The 16300-nt window shown below is 41.7% G+C and overlaps 1 protein-coding gene across 1 annotated transcript in view; it reads right to left on the reverse strand.

Moving 5' to 3' along the window:
- LANCL3 (LanC like family member 3) overlaps positions 1 to 16300 on the reverse strand; it is a 94301-nt gene that overhangs the window by 16637 nt on the left and 61364 nt on the right. The window contains exons 2-3 of the mRNA XM_059050029.2: positions 1347 to 1470; positions 222 to 419 (exon numbers count right to left, since the gene is read on the reverse strand). Of these exons, the coding sequence (XP_058906012.1) occupies positions 222 to 419; positions 1347 to 1470 (322 nt within the window). The remainder of the gene's footprint in view (positions 1 to 221; positions 420 to 1346; positions 1471 to 16300) is intronic.

Here is a 16300-nt window from a genome sequence, read left to right on the forward strand (position 1 = left end):
ATATTGTAGATAAAGATCATATATTTTTTTAAACACAGGATCATTTCTGGACATCCTTTACTGATGGAGACTTTCTTGGCTTTGAAAAGTTTCTTCTTGACCTTTTCATCTCCTATGGTAATGGCATAAGATGAGAAACACCCTCACTTCTCAGAAAAGGCACCCGTCTTTGGCTAAGCCCAATGAAAGGCAATGCTATCAGATAATAACATGAGTGAGACCTGGGGCGCCGTGGCACCAGTGCACCAGCTCGTTCTCCCTCTCGATGGCTTCGCCGAGCTCAGGTGGCCAGTTGCAGTTCTGTTCCTGCTCCATAAGGAAGTCCACGCTCTGCCACACCAGCTCCTGATCTGAGGGCTTAAGGTGCTCGTGGTAAGAAAGAAGCATCTGGAGGATGGACGACAGGCCATGAGCTGCTCCTATATAGACAAGCAAAGCATCATTAATTCACCTAATTGGGAGGAGAACCAGTTTGAAGTCTGGGCGTAAGTATTACAGATTGATGAAGGGGTTGGGGAAAGCCAGGCATTCTAGGCAAAAGGAACAGGCACAAAGGTTACAAAGGTATGAGAAGACTTTGCCTGCTGGAGACTATGCTGGACAGAACCAGGGAAGGGAGAGATAAAGCTTGAGTTTGGAGAGGAAGGCAGGCGATCTACAAAGAGGCTTGCAAGTCATGCTTGCAGGGAGTGCTGGGGAGCCACTGAAGGATTCACAGGGGTAGTAACTAACTTTCACTTTACAAGCCTCATATCTCAAAAGTAGTCATTGTGATTCAGTAGTCTGTTATTAATCCACTAATATTAAAAACTTGAAACTGTCAGTGGCTGAATCCTGCTTCCCTGTGCAGAGGTACTATTGGCAGTGAGCATATAAGCTGTTAATTTTCAGCAAAATTAGGCCAGTGAATTCACAATCAAGAATAAAGGATTTTAGTCTTTAGTGAAAGTCATTGTTAAAACAGCTCCATTTCTTTTTTTTTCCCTTTTTTTCTTTTTTGTTTTAACATCTTTATTGGAGTATAATTGCTTTACAATGTCATGTTAGTTTCTGCTGTATAACAAAGTGAATCAGCTATATGTGTACCTATATCCCCATATCCCCTCTCTCTTGCGTCTCCCTCCCGCCCTAATAGCTCCATTTCTGACAGGTAGACTCTGAAAACAAATATGAAATTGTGTTTTATAGTATCCATCAATATTTGTTTTTAAATGGCCTTTCAAAGGGTTCCCAGTGAAAGCAATAGTGATGACCTATGTCAAAAACAAAATCTTCCAGCCTTTAGCCAATGCTGCTGTTAAGAGACTGCCTTCCTCCTCCAGGCCTTTGCCAACACCCTCACTCACCCAAGTATTCGGTTCCATAGTAAGAATACATCAGTGGGAATGGTTTCCTCTTTTTCATGGCATATTGCTTCCCGGAGTCCAGGATTGCCTGGCAAATTGATTTGATCTGTGCTGGGGTCAGCACCTGAGTAAGGAAAAGAAGCAGAAATCAAGTCAGGATCTTCATTATTCCTCAGACACTGGATTTTCTTGCTTAAAAAGTCCATCAGCATATCCCCCCCAGTCCTTTTCCTATTTGTAAATAAGCTCAGCCCACCATACCTTTTTTTTTTTGAAACCACTGATTCTCTCTTCGTTGTCAAGTTTATCTCCCCTCTTCAGAAAATTTGCAGTTCTGATGGGCAATGCACACCTGTACTGCTATAGGTTTTTATAAATGGCAGAGACCACCTAACAGCTGTTATATCATTAATCCTTGTCACAGGAACAAGAAGTTGCTCAGGAAAGAACAAAGACTGGTCCTAAGCCACCGTGCTTAGCAAAGCTGTTACTTCTGATGTATGGCGCGGGTCTGCCTCAGACAATGGGCCTTTAGTTTGTATCATTTTGGCTGTGCTTATAAAGCCACAATTCTATGACAAGCTGCTGCATGACAGACCCGCTGGAACCTTTTGCAGTTCATGAAGGAAACCAAAGTCCAATAAGGACCAAGGCAAAAGAACTTTTACTATCAAAATGATGCTGAATAGAAAATGGCTAAAAGGCCGTCTCCCATATTTTATTCAATCTAGGTACCGTAAGATTTAGGGCTATACAGGTTAAAATGTTCTCAAGCCTACAAAGCATCATTGCATTTATTAGGGTTCTGCTCACATTTGCAATGTTCTCTGTCTGCCACTTTGCCTCGGGGCACACTGGATGCTCCCTTTGGCACAGCACTTGTCACCTGTTGTGTTCTCTCTGTCTCTCTCTACTGGATGATCAGATGCAAAGACTGTGATGTCTCATCATTTTGGTATCCTTGGTTCCTGACTCTGAGCCCGAAGGGGCCTTTGGTAACTGATAAGCGAGTAAGTGCCAGGTGGACTGCCATGAAAAGCAGAGCCCCCCTCTCCTCTTTTCTTTATTCACCCCCTCCCTCCCTCTTCCCCTTCCTTCCACAATTATTTCTTAAGCCCTTACTATAAGCAGGAAAGCCTGTTCTAGACGCTGGAGACAAAACAGTGAACAACATGACAAGACCTTTACTCTCATGAAGGCAACCTTCCAAAAAGGCAGACCTACACAGGAAAAGTACTAGCCAGAGTAACCAAAAAAAGAAAAAATCACCGAAAGTTCAGCCTTAGCCTGACTGGATGAATCTGGGATCAAGGAACAATCTATTGGATTTTGGCCTTTCTCCGAAGACTCACACATCAAATTTTCCTACCTGTTATATGCCATTAGACTCACCCATTCCTTTTGAAATAATTAATGATTTCTTAAGTCATAACTTGCTCCTCTGATTTACACAACATTAGAAGGGCAAAATATAATCCAGATTGTGGCCCCTTAAAATCCAGCATTTAATTTGGAAAATTAATCACATAAAGAGGAAGTTGTTCATTAATTAATTCTGCCAGTTAACATTACTGAGCTACTATTCCAGTGAGGCCCTCTAGTAGGTATTGTGGGGGAAACTCTAGAAAGCCTAGGACACATATTTTTTTCCTACAAGGAACTTACTATCCAGCACTGGAGATAGACATAGACAAAAGTCTACAATAGGGTGATTAAAGTTCATGAGCCCACCTCACACCAGTCAGAATGGCCATCATCAAAAAGTCTATGAATAATAAATGCTGGAGAGGGTGTGGAGAAAAGGGAACCCTCTTGCACTGTTGGTGGGAATGAAAATTGGTACAACCGCAATGGAGAACAGTATGGAGGTTCCTTAAAAAACTACAAAAAGAACTACCATATGACCCCACAATCCCACTACTGGGCATACACCCTGAGAAAACCATAATTCAAAGAGTCATGTACCACAATGTTCACTGCAGCTCTATTTACAATAGCCAGGACATGGAAGCAACCTAAGTGTCCATCGACAGATGAATGAATAAAGAAGATGTAGCACATATACACAATGGAATATTAGTCACCCATAAAAAAGAATGAAATAATGCCATTTGCAGCAACATGGATGGACCTACAGATTATCACACTAAGTGAAGTAAGTCAGACAGAGAAAGACAAATATCATATGATATGACTTATATGTGGAATCTAAAAAAATGATATAAATGAGCTTATTTACAAAAGAGAAATTGACTCACTGACATAGAAAAAAACTTGTGGTTACCAAAGGGGAAAGGGGGGGAGGGATTAAATTGGGAGTTTGGCATTAACAGATACATATTACTATATATAAAATAGATAAACAACAAAGACCTACTGTATAGCACAGGGAACTATATTCAATATCTTGTAATAACCTATAAGGGAAAAGAATCTAAAAAGGAATATATGTGTGTGTGTGTGTATATATATATATATATATATATATATATATATATATATATATATATATAAAACTGAACCACTTTGCTGTATACTTGAAATACTGTAAATCAACTATACTTCAATTTAAAAAAATTTTTTAATTAAAAAAATAGTTCATGAACCCAGGCAGGGGTGGAAAGAAACAGTAATGCAGAATATATATCACATCAGCTTCACTAAGACTTCATCTCCTCATTTTCCATCTGGTTGCTCAGAAACAATTATGTCATGGGTTCCAACTTAAGCTTCCCTTCTATTAGGTACCTATCTTTCCTTCTTGTGTTTACTCCTCCTTTCTGCCTAAAAATCCTAAAGACCCTATCTTCCCATTCCTTCCCACCGTCATTTCAGGGCTCAGCCTTGGGTCTTTCCTTAGCTGGACAGCACATTTCTCCTAAATGATTTCTACCTCTGCATCCGTTCGAATTGTTACCAAAATTTCATTTGCCACTGACAACATCTTACTCTCTCTGTACCTTTATCAGCACCAACTGATCTCACATTTAGTCTTACTCTATGTAATATCTTGCATCATCAGCCTCATATCGACCCCTCCATCCTCGCTTACTCTCAGAAACCTGCCAAGAGCCTCAAAGGGCATGAACTTAAGAGGAGTCTATCCTGGTCCCATCCCATAATTTCCTGGGAATATATCTGGCTCTTCACCTGAACTGAGGTCCTGTATGCCACTATTGATCTTGAATCCATGTGACAGAGGCAGTTTTTGTGATAGGAAAAGGCCACTGGATTTTCAGGGTATGTACTCATTTGAATGACTAAAATTCTCCCTATTTGACTTCTGTGCTGATAATTGAAAACTGGATTATTCTTTCCTCAGCTGAACATTTATTCATGTCTCCTTTCTCTCCCTGCCCCACCTGCTTGTTTTTAACCCAGAAAAGGAAAATCAACTTTGGTTCTATGTGGTGCCCTCTTTCTTTCCATCCCTGATCCACAGCTCAGAATAGAGAATGAGTTTATAAAATATTTCAAAACTTCCCCGGTCATGCATCATGTCTGGGTGGTTTCCTCTTATCTCGCAGAAACACTGTGAAAAACAAAGAGAAACGGCGGTTGTCGGGCCGGATAAAGACCAGTTATATGTGCAGTTCTTTATCGCTGGGAACAGACAAGACCTACCCTTGGCTTTATTGATCAGCAAATAAAAAGGGGAAAAACAGTGTACATGAAAAGTGTGCAGAGGAGAGCACTGAAGAAGAGGATACTGGTCCCCGCCCAACACACAGTACGTTAGGAAGAAAGATGAGACACGGGGCAGGGACTGCTTCGTGTTCTCTCATTTGTCTGCCCTCTCAGACATCCCTCCAGGCCGCACTCCCAGCACAGAGGAACACACGAGTGCACACACTTCCAAAAAGACGGCCTCCGTGCTGCTGAAACACTCTGAGGCCTTGGGAATGAGGAAATGGCATTTCCACGGGGGAAAAAAGTGACTGGGGATGGCAGAGAGCAGCTCCCTGTGCATTAGGCCTTTATCAGAACAAACCCAAATTCCCTCTCCTGTATCTGTAGCACATAAGGCTATGCATGTGTTGATGTCTTGGATGGATTTGGTTCTTTTTAAAAAAAATTTTTTTAAAATTATAGTTGATTGAGAATGTTGTGTTAATTTCAGCTGTACAGCAAAGTGATTCAGTTATACACACACATATATATATATATATATATATATTCTTTTTTTATATTCTTTTCCATTATGGTTTATCCCAGGATATTGAATACAGTTCCCTGTGCTATACAGTAGGACCTTGTTGTTTATCCATCCTGTATGTAATAGTCTGCATCTGCTAACCCCAAACTCTCAGTCCATCCTACCCACCACGTCCCTCCTCCTTGGCAACCACAAGTCTGTTCTCTATGTCTGTGAGTCTGTTTTGGTTCATTTGTGGCATATTTAATTTATTTATTTATAAAAAATTATTTATTTTTAAAAACATCTTTATTGGAGTATAATTGCTTTACAATGGTGTTAGTTTCTGCTGTATAACAAAGTGAATTAGCTATACATATACATATGTTCTCATATCTCTTCCCTCTTGCGTCTCCCTCCCTCCCACCCTCCCTATCCCACCCCTCTAGGTTGTCACAGAGCACCGAGCTGATCTCCCTGCGCCATGCGGCTGCTTCCCACTAGCTATCTATTCTACGTTTCGTAGTGTATATATGTCCGTGCCACTCTCTCACTTCGTCCCGGCTTACCCTTCCCCCTCCCCGTGTCCTCAAGTCCATTCTCTACATCTGTCTTTATTCCTGCCCTGCAACTAGGTTCATCAGAACCATTTTTTTTTTAGATTCCATATACATGTGTTAGCATACGGTACTTGTTTTTCTCTTTCTGACTTATTTCACTCTGTATGACAGACTCTAGGTCCATCCACCTCACTAGATTCCACATATAAGTGATATCATATGGTATCTGGATTTGGTTCTTTAAATAAAAATTTGTTTTTACACTGAATTGAAATAAATTAAGATATCTCAAAAATACAAAGCAAGTCTCTGGTGGTTTGGTGTAAATATTTTCTTTAGTTTAATCGATTCCCTTCGCTGATCCTTGAACGGAGGTGTTTGCTGTGAAATAGTCCCATTTGGCTGGGCTCTGAGTATGAAGAGACGAGAGAGCAATAAAGCCCATTCTATGTTTCCTGGCCCCGCCTAAAGGTTGTGCTCTGATGGAACCAACTCCCTGCTGAGGAGAGATGACCTTTGTTAAGGAAATGCATGAAATGGGCCAAGCCACAGAAAGCCTGCCTCACCACAGACCCCTTTCCAGGGTTAGGTGTCCCGCCCACAGGCCCTCTGAAGTGGCAGTCTTTGCTAGCTTGATATCAACCACTGCCAGCATTAGCAAGCAACAGTCCAAAATGCCCAAAGCATGTGACTGCCCATCCAGATGGAATGCAGAAGGTCACTCCAATATCATGCCAAACACATATGTAACAGAGCAAGAATCTGACATTAACTTAGGTGATTTCCTCCAGCAATTTATTTCATCCACTCCTTTGCCCCGCCATTCTGGTGGTAGCACAAGCTTTTCTGCCTGAGAGAGAAAAAAGCCATTTGATGACCAATGAACATCAAAATGACTTTTTTTTAGATGAACTTTAAAAAATATATTATTGGAGTATCGTTGATTTACAATGTTGTGTTACTTTCAGGTGTACAGCAAAGTGATTCAGTTATACATATACATATATTCATTCTTTTTTTGAGACCCATGGAGATAATAGCTCTGAGGAAAAAAGGCTGTTGAGTTGTAGAAACTGGGTATTTTAGTACTTAAAGTTGATAATACAAACAACAGACTTGAAGGATATGTAGAGTCAGGATGGAGCTAAAGCTGTTCAAGGTGAAAAGAGGTGAAACCAGAAAACTGAAAGTCAGTGTGGAGTTCCTGCTCTCCTAGCTGCACTCCCTTGCGCTAAGCATTAGGAGAGATCCTATAATCCCCCGAAAAGGTTTGGGGATCTATAGGTAGTTAGGATGTGTGTCCCCCACTCCCACCTGGAATTGGGGAGATGGCAGTCTCAAAGATGTGGCTCTTGCCTCAGGGTCTGGGGCCAGTAACAGAGATACTGCTGCACGACATGTCCACAAGAGAGCCAGAGACAATCCTGAGTTTCCTGTGGGTACCATGGTGGAGCAGAAAAACATCCCATACTCTAAAGTAAATTTTTCTAAAAAAATTCACTACCCCAATTTAAAAGCTAGGGAAACTTTTTGGGTACAAAGTCAATATAAACATATGGTTAGAGTTTTACTTTTGAGGCCTGTTTGGGGCTTTGATTCAGTTGGAAGCCACTAGGTTACAGGTAAGAGCCAGGCCTTCAGGAAATCTCGGGAGTGGGTGGAGATGTACTTCAGGTGCTGAGAAGACAAAAACTCAGGGGAGCTGCTTTGACGCAGAAGAGGCTTAAAGAGATAAAGTAGGGCTAAGGGAAGGCTTTCAAACAGGAAACAGATCTTGATGAATCAGACAATTCATATTATGTGCCAGGCCTGTGCCAGGCACTTTGAGAGAAGATATCATCTTAACAAATAGACTTAAGAGCAGAATCATTTAAATAATGAAATATTTCGCATTTGTTTAAATTCTCAAAGTGATGATCTATAGGGGTAAGGTGGAGGGAGTGAATATTAAGGGCTTCACAGAGGGAGAGGGACATGAGCTTAAGCTTTGAAGGACAATTAGGAAGTGGATAAATGCAAGTGGCGGCGGCGGGGGGTGGGTGGGAGGGAGAGAGGGTATTTTAAGCTGCGGGATCATGGGGAAAACCCTGTGTATTAGGGCAATGCTTCTCACACTGCAATGTGCACACAAATCACCTGGTGCTCTTGTTAAAAATGCAGATTCTGATTCAGTAGGTCAGGGACAGGGACAGGAGAATACAGTTCTAACAAGCTCCCAGGCGAGGCTGCTGTTGGTCCCAGGACCACACCTGAAGTAGGCAAGCGATGGGATTATGGGCGCACAGAGGCTGGTTGCAGCAGAGGATTTCTCTTGGGAAGGGTGAGAACTTGGAAGGAACTGTAGGAAGTTCCCAAAGACATTCAAGGAAGCAAGAGGGAGCACCAGGCAAGAACACTGCACACCATAATTTCAACGATCAGATTACCCAGAAAAGAGAAGCGGCAACAATGCCATGCGTAGGGAAAGTGTGTCTAAATCTGCAAAACCCAGTGGGGAGCTCTGTTAGCCAATGTGGCCAGGTTTATTTTCTTAATTAGTCTCCAAATGGGGCGCATGTGCTGGTGCAGAATAAGCAAGTCCCTTCCATCTGGTTTTCCTGATGCTCCCTGACCACCATGATCCTGGGCGATGAGGAATCGTAAGAGGGTTGCTCTACTTAATGATTATCTTCCAATCTTTTAAAGGGATTCAACAGAGAATTTCACTTATAAACACTTGGTCCCAGATACCCTTTCAAAGTTGTTTCTTTTCCCTTCTCATGTCAAGAAACCCAAGCCAAGAAAAGAATGGAAACTAGAAAAGAAAAACAGGTTTTACCCCATTCTTGCTGACTGACTGCTGGCTTGAAAGATTTATTACAAGTACCTGATAACCCAGTCTGCACCAAGTGTCACTAGATGATTTCCTGTTCTACTTCTTGCAAGACACGAAATGTCTCAGAGCCTGAGTTTCCTTATCTACAAAAGGGGATCACAATGACTTGCCCCACCTACCTCCTCAGGTGATGGTGAGATTATTACTAAAAAAGCAGTTCCCATTTGGAATTAGCAGATGCAAACTAGTACCTATAGGATGGATAAACAATAAGGCCCTGCTATGTAGCACAGGGAACTGTATTCAATATCCTGTGATAAACCATAATGGAAAATAATATGACAAAGAATGTATATATATATGTGTAACTGAATCACTTTGCTATACAGCAGAAATTAACACAACATTGTAAAACAACTATATTTCAATTAAAAAACAAAGAAATACTTTACTTTCTTGTTGACTTTTATATTGGCTTTCTATTGCTGCTTAAACTTGGTGGCTAGAAACAACATGCGTTTAGTCTTTGACCACACCCCAAATCGATGACATCAGCCTCTCAGGGTGTGGGACATAGGCATCAGTATTTATGAACACTCTCCAGGTGATTCCAGAGTGCGGTCAAGTTTGAGAATCACTGAGAAACTTTGCTTCACCACTCTCTAGCAGTGTGGATTTAGGCAAGTTACTTATACTTTCTAAGCCTCAGTTTACTCATTTGTAAAAAGTATCGATAATAAGACCTCCCTATCTCACTGGATTGTTATGAGGATTCCATATAAGACACTTAGCACAATTCCTGCCGTGAAGCACGTGCACAGTGCAGTAAGCTGGGGTTAAGATAGACGTTGCAAGTCCAGCAGTGACTCAACCCCACCATTCAGCACCACAGGCCTTGGAGGTCTGTGCTCAGAATCTCCCTCATAAAATAACCTGTTGTTGCTCACCTCCCGCACCCCATCTTCATTCCCAGGACCAGCTTGTGTCAGCTTGCATTCCTAAGTCACCGTAACTTGTAAGTCATAGATTAGTAATGTATGGCTCTTCATGTCTGTGTATTTACTTTTCTTTCCTCATCACCACACTTTGGGCGTTTCACTGTCCCACTATCTCCAAACCACATTGCTTTGCTCTTTCAAAACTACTTCTCAAGTTTACCTGGTTTCTATCCAAGTCTCTGTCACTAACTTTGTTACTTTAGACCAATCACGTAACCTCTCTGGTCCTCAGTTTCCTCACCTGAAAAAACAAGGAGTTAAGCTGAGGTGGTCTTTAATGTGTCTTTCAGCAATAGTATTTTGTCATTTTGTGATTCGACACTTTACGACAACCATTTTACAAATCTGTAAATACTTATTTGGGCATTAATTCTGGGATGTGGACGGGATGGTATGTTTCAGTGGTTTCATTTTGTACAGGCTAGGCAAAAAGCCCTTTGCAATGAGATTATAGCACATGTTTAACATGACCTCTATTCTAGGCATTTTATTTTATGAAGATGCATATTCTCCCATGTGATCCAGCAATCCCACCCCTGGGCATATATCCAGACAAAACTATAATTCAAAAAGATACATGCACTCCTATGTTCATAGCAGCACTATTCACAATAGCCAAGATATGGAAACAACCTAAATGTCCAGGTACAGATGAATGGATAAAGCAGACGTGGTACATATATACAATGGAATATTACTCAGCCATACAAAAGAATGAAATAGGGCTTCCCTGGTGGCTCAGTGGCTGAGAGCCCACCTGCCGATGCAGGCGACACAGGTTCGTGCCCCGGTCCGGGAGGATCCCACATGGCGCGGAGCGGCTGGGCCTGTGAGCCATGGCCACTGAGCCTGCGTGTCTGGAGCCTGTGCTCCGCAACGGGAGAGGCCACAACAGTGAAAGGCCCACGTATCGCAAAAAAAAAAAAAAAAAAAAGAATGAGATAATGCCATTTGCAGCAACATGGATGGACCTAGAGATTATCATACTAAATGAAGTAAGTCACACAGAGAAAGACAAATATCATATGATATCACTTATATGTGGAATCTAAAAAAATTATATAAATGAACTTATTTACAAAACAGAAGTAGACTCACTGACATAGAAAACAAACTTATGGTTACCAAAGGGAAAAGCAGGGAGGGATAAATTAGGAATTTGGGATTAACAGATATATACTACTATATATAAAATAGACAAACAACAAGGACATACTGTGTAGCACAGGGAACTATATTCAGTATGCTGTGATAAACCATAATGGAAAAGAATATAAAAAAGAACGTATATATATGTATAACTGAATCACTTTGCTGTACAGCAGAAATTAACACAACATTGTAAATCAGCTATACTTCAATAAAAAAGTCGTAACTTCTTACTAAAAAAAAAAAAGATGCATATTCTCTTATGTGCTTTCTTCCTAGTAGAAAGCTTAGGGAACTAGAAGTTGTTTTAGTCTCTTGGCATTGGTTACTTGACTATCTGGCGTCTTTATCTCCCGATGCCTCCAAAGCGAATGACTACCTTATTAAGGCCTGATGCGTAATTGACCCATTTCACATCAGACCCTCCTCTAAGCCAGGGTTATGTCACTGCAATAGTCTCAAACCATGGTTCAACAGACATTTTTCAAGTGCTTGCTGCATGCATGACACTGGGCTAGAGACTACAGGAATATAGAGATGAGTAGTTGTGTATAGTCAGGTATTGAGTAAATGCCTTTCTTACTTGGAAAGGTCAATTCTGATTACATACTTACGGCTTATACTATTAGTTAGCTAGTCAACATCCGTTCTCCCCTTATTCCTTGCTAACTGGATCTCAATTTTATTAGGCTGACAATTGTGTTTAACTCCAGGTGATAGATAGTGAATGTGAGCTTCAGCCAGTCATGTCAATCCTATTGTCCCTTGCCAGATATTCAGTTCTCAGCCTTCCTTGAAGCTCGAGTTGGCTATGTGACCTCACTTTGATCAATGGAGAAATCTGCTGAGGTGGGAGATTCTTGGAAAGCTTTTGATTTCATGATAAATGGAAATAAACTGGACAGACTTGGCTGTTACCTGCCTTTCCTCTTTTTGGTGCCTTGAATGTTTATGTGAGGCCTGGAGCTGTAGCAGCCATTTTACATCCTGAGGTAATAAGCTTGTGGATGAAACACCAGCATTCACAGAATGATAGAGGAAAAAGATCCTGGGGGTTGTGGACATCATTGGGCATCTGTACCACAACTAGGAGCACCTATCTCCAGACCCTTGTTATGAGAGGAAAAAGTACTTCCTTTTTTAAAGTCACTGTTCATTGGATTACTTACAAACTCACATCAACTGGGCAGCTGTAAAGTGCCAACCTAACAGCACTACTAGCATTCATTTCCCTGTAAAGCAATTTTTTCCCACATATTTCTCTGTTTCCATGGAAACCTCTAGCTCTGGAGCTCTTTAAAGTGAGGCTGACTGCCTGAGTGGACGAATTCAAATGCAGTTTTCAGTGCTGGCTGTACTCACAAGGTTGTTATTGATTTTTCTTGTTAAGTGCTATCCTAGAGCCCGGAGACGAAGCCTGGCAAACACACTGTCACCCTGCTGCCACTGCCCTGGGTGACCTTCCTACTCCTTCCACTTATCTTGCTCCAGGTCAGGGACAAGGGACACTCTCCAATCTGCCCCCAGGACAGTAGATCCTCCAATCCTCAAAGTCGATTTGGGGAGACAGAGAGACTTGCGGGAGCCTCAGCAACAAGTGCTGTGAAGCAATCTTCTTCAGTACCACGAACCGCCGTCACCTCAACTTAAGTGACAGTATTATGTACTACCTGCCCTGTCACTTGAGAGAGCCAGTCACGAAAATGGTCCTAGAAGAACAATATCTGAGCCATTTGTGACATTTTAAGGCTCAATAACTCTTTCACCTAGATATTTTCGACAAAATAAGCTAGGAGGGCTTCTTTACCATGGGCCTGTGGGATTGATGGGTGCCCTGAAGGTCACAAGTTGGGGAGAGAAAGCAGAGATTCTTTAAAACGGCTTACATCTTTTTGTCTTCTTTTTTTCCCCCAGTACCTTAAAATACATTTTAATAAATGTGTTCCTGGGGCGTGGGATGAAATGGGAGATTGGGATTGACATATATACACTATATGTATAAAATAGATAACTAATGAGAACCTACTGTATAGCACAGGGAACTCTACTCAGTGCTCTGTGGTGACCTAGGTGGGAAGGAAATCCAAAAAAGAGGGGATATATGTATACATATGGCCGATGCACCTTGCTGCACAGCAGAAACTGACACAGCAGTGTAACGCCAACTATACTCCAATTTTTTAAAAAAAGTGTTCCTTGGGGCTAAAGGAAGCTAAGGCCCTGAATAGTACCTTCTCTGCATGCAAAATAAAACCTAAACCTATTGGGGGGGTGGGGTGGACTGGGTGGCCGTGGCTGGGAAATTTGGAATTTCTGGCTTTTTCATTATATGGCCCTGAACGAGCGATGTAACCTCTCTGCCTTCACAGTCTTCATTGGTAAAATGAGGTAGGTGACCAAGTAACGTCCCGAGACCTTTCTGGTTCATGATGGTTTATAAGTATGTATCTAACTTTCCTTCCTCCTCTTGTATTCATTGAGGCATCGGAGGGAATCCTCTGTGTGATCCTGTCCATAGTAGTTTTGTTATGGTGATACCGTGCTTTCAGGTACTTCGAAGGGAAAATGATTCTGGTGTTTTGTTTTCTGCTTTCTTTTCGGAAACAGTTGTAGCCAGGTGTCTTTAGGAGAGCTAGGTTATAAGATTCTGAAAGAATTGCTTTCTATATAAACAACATATCCAAAAAGGAGATTTGAGGTGACCTGGGCATGCAGGTACGCTGAAGGGAGTGGCCACCCCCCACCCTCCCCCGCACCCCACCCCATTAGGGACCAGGCAGCCAGGATGAACAAAAGCGTCTCTGTGGCTGCTTTCAATTTTCATTTTAGGCCTAGGGGAAGGAGGAGAAGAGAGGGTCTCAGGAGGACCTGGCTCTGTGGCTGAAGAGAAGAGTGAAGTAAATCGACACCTTTGCTCTGTTAAGGACACGAAACTCCCCAAAGCCGCTTCCTTAGATTTCAGTATCCACAAGTTCCACGTGGTTGCTGTGGAATGAACACAGCTAGGGAGGCTTTGTCCTGGTCCTTACAAAGGCTGGGGTGAACCACCGGGTTATGTAACCAGTACTAAGCAAAGCAGGATTTACAACCTTGTAAGTTAGTAACTAAGGTCTTTGTCTTATATAAGGTTTATCCTGTAAATGATAATCGAGCCCTATTATGGCTCACTCAGAGAATGTCTGTCAACAAAAGAGAGAAAAACCTCTGCCATTGTGGAGATGACATTCCAGTCTGAATAAATGCATATTGTGCTCCATATTTTATTGCCCCCAATATGTCTTATGCGGCCACTTTCCATAATTTATTATTTTAATGGGGTTTTCTTCATAAAGAAATCAATGTTAAGTAAATTGTGTGCCACATCTCAGGTTGCCTGGGGAAAATTTAACAGGAGATGAAACCCATTCACAGGTTCCGATGTTCAACTGAAAGTGTAAGGATGTACATAGGACAGAAATGGCCAGCTGGCTAGTTGCTATAGCAGATAATTACATGGAAAGGTTTAAAAACAGAGCTCCCAGTCTATACCAAGATTTTATAGGAGGTAGGACTGAACACTCACCTTTTTTTTAAAAAAAGCTCCACTCAGGATGCTGGGACACAGACATTGCTTTACATTGTAAATCCAGCATGATTTAGTATTGCAAATAGCACAGGTGGTTGGAACAAGGAACTCAGCTTAATCTTATGTGGTTCATGTAAGCTGTGCTGTTGCTATTCCTGGTCACGGACTAGACTCTTAATTATAAGCTTGATGCCAGGAACCATCTCTATAAATATGCTTCATTAGTTGTAACACAAAATACTACTGACCGTTTACCAATTTTTCAAAAGCACGTATCTCCATGATACTGAGACAGGAGCCCCATGTTTAATATGTAAAAGGGGGAGATACATTAAATATATAATTAGTTACGAAGAGGCACTTACAAAATAAGGTCTCCCAACTACACGATGACGGAACAACTCCAGACAAAACTGATCCACGTGATAAATGCATGTGAAATAAATAGATTTACTGTGAAAGATGTATAATTTGTACTTCTACTACAGTACATCAGTGTCCAAAGGAAAGAAGTACCTAGGTCCACTAGTATAAGAATGTCCACAGCAGCTTAATTCATAAGCTTTATTCATAAGACCTGGAAACATCCTAAATGTCCATCGACAGGAGAATGAGTAAATTTGGAATATTCACACAATGGAATACTACTCAACAGTAAAGAGAACAAATTACTGATACAGACAACAGGAAGTGGATCTCATGAACATGCAGAACTAAAAGAGCCAGGCACAAAAGAATACTTGCAAAAAAAAAAAAAAAGAGTACTTGCGATATGATTCCATTTATACGAAGTTCAAGAATAGGCAAAATGAAACTATGGTGACAGAGGTCAGAAGAGTGGTGACCTCCAGTATCTTTTAAAAATAATTAATTAATTAATTAATTATTTTTGGCTGTGTTGGGTTTTTGTTGCTGCGTGTGGGCTTTCTTTAGTTGCGGTGAGCGGGGGCTACTCTTTGTTGCGGTGCGTGGGCTTCTCATTGTGGTGGCTTCTCTTGTTGCGGAGCACGGGCTCTAGGCAAACAGGCTCAGTAGTTGTGGTGCATGGGCTTAGTTGCTCCGCGGCATGTGGGATCTTCCCGGACCAGGGTTCGAACCCAAATCCCCTGCATTGGCAGGCAGATTCTTAACCTCTGCGCCACCAGGAAGTCCCTCCTCCGGTATCTTTTGTGTGTGTGTGAGGCAAGTGGTACTAACTGGATAAAGGGACTTTCTGGGATGATGGAAATGTTCTTTTTCTTAATCTGGGTAATAAATACACGAGTCACAGTGAAATCACTGAACTATGCACTTAAGAGTCATACATTTTGCTATATGTAAACTATACTTCAATTTTAAAAAGCAAAATAAATCAAGGTATTGAACAGGTTATCTATCAAGTGATAGAACAAATGGTTTAGCTGTTCATTAACACATTTTGTCTGAATGTCAAGGTCCTTTGGTCGGAAGACAGCAACTTTGCTAGGTATCCTGAAGAAGGGCCTTCCTAACTCTTGTGTGAAATCTAAAAAAAAAAAAAAAAAAAGGTGGGCTCCCTTCCGGACAGATGAACTGCATAAAGTGGCACATCACCTCTGGGCTGATGCAGCCCCAGGCCAAGGCTTAGTGACCAGAACACTGAGGGTAGATTTCACTTCCTTCGCCCTTTTGGCCAGGTGCCCTTGTGCAGGGCACAACCCAGCCAATCACACAGGGCTGTCCAGTTCTCTGGAAGGAAGCTAGGGATCTGAGG

This window comes from Kogia breviceps, chromosome X (genome assembly GCF_026419965.1).
Source record: "Kogia breviceps isolate mKogBre1 chromosome X, mKogBre1 haplotype 1, whole genome shotgun sequence".
Taxonomy (NCBI): Eukaryota; Metazoa; Chordata; class Mammalia; order Artiodactyla; family Physeteridae; genus Kogia; species Kogia breviceps.